General features: G+C 42.5%; 1 protein-coding gene across 1 annotated transcript; it reads left to right on the forward strand.

The window, feature by feature from the left end:
- Nucleotides 1-836: 836 nt before the first annotated feature.
- Nucleotides 837-8,020, forward strand: LOC311320955 (uncharacterized protein; the record flags this gene model as incomplete). The annotated part of the gene is made up of 5 exons (XM_084452822.1): nt 837-855; nt 969-1,195; nt 1,288-1,445; nt 7,574-7,685; nt 8,009-8,020. The coding sequence occupies exons 2-5, from the start codon at nt 980-982 to the stop codon at nt 8,018-8,020; spliced, it is 498 nt and encodes a 165-aa protein (XP_084308948.1). The 5' UTR covers nt 837-855; nt 969-979.
- Between the last annotated feature and the right edge of the window lie 498 nt (nt 8,021-8,518).

Raw genomic sequence — 8,518 nt, forward strand, 5'->3', positions numbered from 1 at the left:
TGGTCTCTCTCATTGCTGTGCAAGACTTGGGTGTTCTCCTGCTCTGAGTGCCCATTCTCCTATACCTCCCAGATCTACCTCCACAAGCACATCAAGAGGAGCCATGACAACCTCTGTCTCTGCTGAGGAACACACAGAGCATTATGAAGTAGCCAGTGCCTTTGGCGAAGGTGTTTGAGCAGCAGTCATCAATGGATTAACTCCCAAGACACAAGGAAGAGACAGCGCAACACACGCTATGACTCCAGTGACGAAGGTAATATAATAAAGTGCATTCAACAGTCCCAAAAGAGTACTACTTGAGTTGACTAATCTGAGCTAATTTACCTCTACTATATGTTCCAGTGCCCAGGCAGCCGGTCGGCAGAACTCACACCAGACCAGCTATGCCAGGTGCCAGAGCCGGAAGGCCTGCTCTGCCAGTTATCAATGCAGGTATCCATGCATGTTTGTGTTGGTGAAATGTCTATGCATATTTGCACACTTACAGTTAACTCAGGACTGTCTGAAGACTCATGTACTCAGTTCACTAATTCGCTCATCTCACATCTCACTACTCGGCAGTAGATGTTCATCGCCCGGGTCCTTTGAGCCAAGGCGCTGTGAGCCCAGGCCCTTCAGCCCTTCAGACGTCCAGGCACGAGCAGCATGCATCAGCGATTAGCACCCCGGCCAGACCAGGTCAGGGTCTGACATGTCGAGTTGATTCTTCCCCTTATGCCAGAATCACTACGCCGCCAGCACCATAGTTTCCTGCTCATCCCTTTATCCTCTGGTTTTCAGGTAGTTCTCTGATGCCATCGCCTGTGAGACCAACAGCTCCAGCAGTGTTGCCATCAAGCTCTGCAGATGCTGGTATGCTGAATTTTGTGAACTACTTCATGCTGCATGTAGGGATATACTTTGAGCTGAATATCCATTATGGGACCGTACAATTACTTATAGCCACATCTGTGTTTAATATCCAGACTTCCAGAGGATGATGTGTCAGCAGTTCTCCAGCATCATGCAGAGTCTGAGGGAGATGGCACAGACAATGATGAGGCTGGAGCAGAGACTGGAGCAGAGACTGTCCGGCGAGTCTGCAGACAGCTATCGGGGAGCAGTACTGGATGACCTGCACCCTGCTAAAACGGAGGAGGAGCTGCTGGTCTTGGAGGAGCAGCTGAAGGACAAGGATCATCAAAGGAAGATGGTGAGTAACTTCAAGGCAGAACTTTGTTCCTTATTTTTGCAGAGAAGTGTTAAGGAAATGTAAAAGTAAATGATTGTCTTTATGTTTTGCAGACACGATATCTGAGTTCCATTGGCGGCAAAGATCTGCCAGATGTGGTCCGGCGGGTGCTGTCAGCCATTGCCATACAGAGTGTGGTGTGTCTACAGCGTCCATGGGAAGAGGGGGAAGAAGCCTCTGAAGAATATGACCCTCTACAATGTCATATTACGTAAGGGATTGTTCATATTTTCGCAAAATAATACATTGTCTTTGCTTCATGCCATGTGCATTGAAACCATTCCCTTTTTGGTTAAAAGGTGCAGTTATGGCCTGTAAGCCAAGTACCACTGTGACAGAGGTGTCTGCCCAGCTGCAGGAGATGCTGAAACATGCCCCTGCTCGATGCAAAAAGGTATGTGATGTCAGGCAGTTAATTTTCTCGTATCCAGTGACATGGCACGCTTCCAATGAACGTATGCGATTTGCTTTTACAGCCATTTCATTATGTCCTTAGGCATCTGCTCCAGCCCAGCTGACCTCCCCAGCCCAGCCCCTGACCGCAGCTCCAGCCCTGACCACAGTGGAGTATTCAGATGAGGATGACCTCTTCTGCCCAGACCCTCGATTCAGATGTGGGTGACCCCCAGCCCGTCTCCCTAAACCTGCCTTTCCAGCCTGCCAGGATGGATGCCTTTTTTGTAAATAGTTTTTGTACATTTTAACCATTTTTTTGTGGGATACAACGGTCTGTTCCCGGTCTGCCTGCCACAGAATGCGCACTGTTTCATTTTTGTTTTTAGAACTTTTGCAATTGTCAGATAATGGGTTGCTAGCCAGAGCTTGTACATGCTTTTTTTTGCTTTTCTGGCTATGCGTAATGTGACAGACCGTAAACCTCATCCTTGTAAATATGTATACTTTTAATTTGTAATGTACTTTGTGTAATAAAATGTTCTAAACTGTTCAGTCTTATATTGGTTTGTATCATAATGCTTGCTGCTATATCCCCATATAGCATTAATTCGTTTTTGTACTGGTAAATGCTAAATATAGCCAGTGGTACTGCAAATGCTAAATATAGCCAGTGGTCAGGGTTTAGTAAGTAAGTGACCATATTTGCACCGTGCGAAAAAGACGTGCAGACCAAGTCATATAAATACCTGTAAATCTAGTGTCAGCCAGGTGAGTTTATGACGGAGGTTCCTGCCCACGTTTTTTGCACGCGGCCGCACCGTATTTGCACCGTGCGAAAAAGACGTGCAGACCAAGTCATATAAATACCTGTTAATCTAGTGTCAGCCAGGTGAGTTTATGACGGAGGTTCCTGCCCACGTGATCACGTGCGTTCTTTGCACGCGGCCGCAACTTCGGAATGACGTGTCGTTCTTACGTAGCGTCTACTAAACGGCAGATCTCGCGTTTCCGTAAATGGCCGCGTAATTTCCGCACGCGGCGCACACGAATCGTCACCTAAAGCGGCCGTATGTCGAACGTTCGCGCAACCTGCGTGTGTTAGTAGGGAAATGCCACTCAAAATGATGCGTTGCTGCTGTGAGTTCCATGTACAGTAGGCCTATGACATCACATGCAGTCACACCACAACACCACTAAGCATCACCACCAAGAAGAATTACATTCTATACTCTACTTACACAATGACTTGAACTTAACAGCTCTAGACTAGAGCTACTTTAGCCACACTGCACAGATTACATTTCCAATGTTGTTTAAGATATGAAAGTAGAGCAAGAGGGTCACAATTTTACAAATAAAAATGAAATTGACAACAGTCATAAAGTTAACATGTATTTATTATAAATTTTCTTCAGCCAAACTGAGGAGAGAAAAAAAACACAAATTAGTACATTGAAATGATTTTATAAACTTTATACCTAGGACACCATGGCTAACTAAAATATATGAATAATACAAAAAGAGAAAATCTTAACATTACAAATGCAGAGGAGCGGTCATTTCACCCATGCAACTACATTTAAAGTAATTCCCTGCTCCCCTTCAACTTACAATACCCGGCTTCTATGCTCTCCTAGGCATGTGCATTTTACCTGCCACTGTTTTTGACACTTCAAAATCACATGAGGAAAAAGTATTTTGGACTTAAAATCCAATCCATTAATTTTCCCCTTGACATTTACTGTAGGCTGCAACACTACTTTCTCCCGGTAGATATTGCCAAGGTTCATCAATACAGTCGTTATGTAGTCAAGCTCAAATGTATATGAATAATCAATACTAGGTATCATGGGCATATGAATACACAGAAATAATATTTTCTGTGGTATACAACTTCAGACTTGCTCTCACATAATGAGTCATAGCCTACTCTAAAGTGCCATGTGTCAGTAACAGCCTCACTTCTAAAGACTACAGGATGACTTGACCTACTCCACAGCACTTCTAGTAGGTTTCAAATATACAGCACATCTAGTGTTAAGACTATAAAGGATAAAACAATACTCACACAGGGACTCCTTCTACAGGGGGGAGCTCCACTGGAGCCTCCATCGGTTCAATGCACTCTATTAATCATAATGTAAACAGAAAGAAAAACATTAGTTGTGAGATACAACACCTTTATTAATGGTGTTGGGTTGATAAACACAGCATAAACAGTACTAATGTGTACATTGGCAATAATACCCCTCATATTAATCCCATTCAATATGATATATCTACGCCAAACACAAAGAGACTATACATTCTGTATTATTCCTGCAGTATGGTAAGGATGGTGACTGCAACTATGAAAAAGTTTGAAAACTACAGCTCCACCCTCAGTAGGCTATAGGCAGACAACCTTAAGCGTGATTTATGGTTGATCGCCTGTACCCTACAGCGCTGTCAGTCATTTATGCTTCTACGTTCATGTGTTACAAACCACATCGCATTGTGCGCATTGTGTTGCCTCTGGGTATGAAATGCGCTATACAAATAAAGCTTTGATTGATTGATTGATTGACATCACCATGACGCATAGTTATATTTTTGGGAAGGTGCACGTCAGGCTACAATTTAGCTTAAGCCATAACGACTGACCTACGGCTAGCAACCCATAACCTACACAATCGATTCAACATGGAGGCATAATTCACACTTAACGCGTATACCTCGCCCCTGACTAAACAAGGGAGACACACAAAGGCATGGAGACAGGCATGGCAAATCAAACTTGACAACTTCAACACAACAGACCTCATCACTCGCTGGACACTTACGAGAGAGCGCAGTGGCCTGGTCCTCTGCCTGTGCTGCCTCCTCAAAATCGCTGTCAGCTGAGATTCACATGGAATAATATATTGAACTAGAAAGTACATTTCCTGGAGAAAATGTGAGGTGGGCTAGCTGCTGCAGCTTTATGTAACAGCTACTGCTAGAACTACTATGGACCAGGCAATCTCCATGCACCCACTGGCGAAGACCGTGCGTCTCTAGCCCACTCAGGGGCTGAGTTGTGGGGTCTGTGGCGTGGACAGTGGCATGGTGGTGAGACTCCGCCCCCTCAGGTCAGAGCTGGTCGAGGACAGTGTACCCCTCTCCGGGCCACCTACCTGACTCCACCATGAAGACCTCCGGGCAGTCTCCTTGCACCCACTGGTGAAGACTGTGTGTCTCTAGCTCAATCAGGGGCTGAGTTGTGGGGTCTGTGGCGTGGTGGCTAGACCACCACGCCACCACGAAGAGAAAGAAAGAAAGAAAGGAAGAAAGAAAGAAAGAAGGATGGAAGGAAGGATGGAAGGAAGGAAGGAAGGAAGGAAGGAAGGAAGGATGGAAGGAAGGATGGAAGGAAGGATGGAAGGAAGCAAGGATGGAAGGAAGCAAGGATGGAAGGAAGGATGGAAGGATGGAAGGAAGGAAGGATGCAAGGAAGGAGGGAAGGAAGGATGGATGGATGAAAGAAAGAAACAAAGTAAGAAAGATGGATGGATGGATGAAAGAAAGATGGATGGATGGATGAAAGAAAGAAAGAAAGAAGGATGGATGGAAGAAAGAAAAAGAAAGAAAGAAAGAAAGAAAGAAAGAAGGAAAGAAAGAAAGAAAGAAAGAGGGAAAGAAGGAAAGAAGGAAAGAAGGATGGATGGATGGATGGATGAAAGAAAGAAAGAAAGAAAGAAAGAACGATGGATGGATGAAAGAAAGAGAAAGAAAGAAGGATGGATGAAAGAAAGAAAGAAAGAAAGAAAGAAAGAGGGAAAGAAGGAAAGAAGGATGGATGGATGGATGGATGGATGGATGGATGAAAGAAAGAAAGAAAGAACGATGGATGGATGAAAGAAAGAGAAAGAAAGAAGGATGGATGAAAGAAAGAAAGAAAGAAAGAAAGAAAGAAAGAAAGAAAGAGAAAGAAAGAAAGAAAGAAAGAAAGAAAGAAAGAAAGAAAGAAAGAAAGAAAGAGAAAGAAGGAAGGATGGAAGGAAGGATGGAAGGAAGGAAGGAAGGATGGAAGGAAGGAAGGAAGGATGGAAGGAAGGAAAGAAAGGAAGGAAAGATGGAAGGATGGATGGAAGGAAGGAAAGGAAAGGAAGGAAGGATGGATGGATGGTTGGATGGAAGGAAGGAAGGAAGGAAGGAAGGAAGGAAGGATGGAAGGAAGGAAGGAAAGAAGGAAGGAAAGATGGATGGAAAGAAGATGGAAGGATGGATGGAAGGAAGGAAGGAAAGGAAGAAAGGAAGGAAAGAAGGAAGGATGGAATGAAGGATGGATGGATGGAAGGAAGGAAGGAAGGGAAGAAAGGAAGGATGGATGGAAGGAAGGAAGGAAAGAAAGAAGGATGGAAGGAAGGAAGGAAGGAAAGGAAGGAAGGATGGAAAGATGGATGGAAGGAAGGAAGGAAGGAAGGAATGAATGAATATGAATGCTACCACAGTAGTCATAAAAGGGTGCCTGTACAGAGAGCATGCACGTGTCCCCAAATTCAAATCCCAACTGACACTGTGAGCATCCTCTCATTCACTTCAATGGAAAGGCATGTTGGATTCAGACAGCTCTCTCTCAAAAAGTATAAAGGTCACAGCCTAGATATTGACACCGTAGCAATCCTGAGAAAATGCTGAACATTTCAGGCTATGATATGTCCGTGTAGCTTAAAAACTGTAGGCATGGCAACGAGTTAGAAAAAGTGTAAAAATGCAAAATTAGCAGCTCAAAAGGTAGAGTGTGGGCCCATACGTTTCAATGGGGAGCACAGTTGCCGAACAAATCGTCATACCGTGAAAACTATAAGTCACACAGCTTAGATACTTATATTGTACGAATCAGCACAGTTGTGTGAATGTTTTGATGTATAATATGTGTGTGAGCTTTCAAAACTGTAGGAGTGCCAGCAGTTTACAAATTGTGTGAATATTTTCAAAGCAACAGCTGCCACCACTCTAAAAACATAATGATACTGAACATTCCACCAGCAGTTTCAATGGCACAAAAATTACTATTAAAAGTTAAATTACTAAAAAACTATATAAAATATCAAAAATCTGAATACATCCGTTAAAGAGCTAAACATCGTGAACATTTTAAAATTTGAATGAAGTTTCTAGCACAAAGTATGAAGAACTAGTTAAGGTTCAAAAAAGCGGGGAGAATAATAATAATAAAGAAAGAAAGAAAGAAATAGTGGGAATATCACAAGTTGGGCTAGCTTCTGCAAGCTAGCCCACCTAATAAACATTAGTTCTGGAAAAATTGTTGACATTGCCCACAAAATAAAAACACTCACAATGCCTTATCTTGTAAAATAGCCTACACAAACAGACAATCAGTTGTGTCATGATTTCCTGTATAGTAATTCACAGCTGATATTTTCTTGTAATTGGAAGTTAAATACATTCTAAATGTTACTCAAGTAAACACCACAGCTATTGTCAAATTCATTTCAAAACAATTCACAAAACTGTGGATGAGGTGAATAACCTCATATCATTAAATTATTACCTATTGGCTATGTAACAGCAAACTATAGGCCCTATGCCTACTGCACCTCACAGCCATGTTCAATCTGCTTATATAAATTGACACACACAGATTATAGGCAATATGCCAGCTATTTCATCATTGAGATTTTTTGATGGTAGAGTACAATAAATCCACTCTATGTTGTGTTGAGATATGTCATTAATATTTTCAGTATAAAAAGTAAATGTATTATTGTTATATTTTAGAACTCAAATTGCAACAGTAGTATAATGGTGTAGAGAAAAATAACATCAGTAATTTTCAAACAGTAACAAAGCCTGGGAAAAATCGAATCTAAAGTCAACAAATAAATATCATTCAATGACATAAACACTTACCAAACACAGCAGAGGTCTCCAGGACCTCTGCTCTCTCTCTCTCGGTAGCCAGCTGCCCCTCCAGGTACTCCAGGCGCTGATCACGGGCACGTGCACACCTGACGTGGCGGATCAGCGCCTGGAGTACCTCTGTGGCCAGTACATGACCCTCCGAGTGGAGGTACTCCCTTGTCGCCCACGGATTCATTATTTGTAGCTGTAAAAAACACAACAATACATTTAAGGACACGTGAATGAAAAAAAGGGAAAACAATAACACAATAAGGAACAAAAATGTACACTGGATCCATGCTTCAGGTAACATTGATTTGCCTGATGCACAACAGCAACACATATGTTTGCCACACGCAGACCACCCTGGGCCTGATAGATGACCCCCATGTCTGCTTAGATGCTATACTAATCCTGTCTTCCTCCCTCCTCCCTAGTATCTCTCCCTTTTACTCTAAACAGGTCCTGTGAACACCTCCCTGTCTCCTGTAGCACACCTGGTAACTTGTCCCGGTGAACCTCCCACCCTGTCCTCAGCCAAGGTCCCCCTTAAGACTTGCAGATCAATCTCCTGCTCTCCTCATGCAATTTTTACTCTGTAAATTCAAATATATTACCCTGTATATTGTTCCTTAGTCAATGCCATGTCACCTATTTTTAATTAAAACAAAAATGTATAAAAACACAATCTTTGGTGACATCTATGTAGCCTACTTTGTAGGTAAACATGTTCTAAACAATTCCGGGTTTTAAATATACAGTAACTGCGTTTGTCGGTTTGTAACTTGGTTGCTAATCTTCAACATAGCGCTGCATTTTACAATGTTAATGTCAATATGTTATTTTTTTTTCAAGCGACTAACTTAATGAAAACAACATTGTATGTTGATAGTTTGGTGTTTAGATGTGAAAAGGTAAAATGTGAAAACATTACAGCCAATAGCCTAACCACGAGCCTAGCCTACTGTTAGGGGCCTACTATTTTGACGACAAATGACAAAT

Source organism: Borostomias antarcticus, assembly GCF_949987555.1.
Source record: "Borostomias antarcticus genome assembly, chromosome: 18".
Taxonomy (NCBI): Eukaryota; Metazoa; Chordata; class Actinopteri; order Stomiiformes; family Stomiidae; genus Borostomias; species Borostomias antarcticus.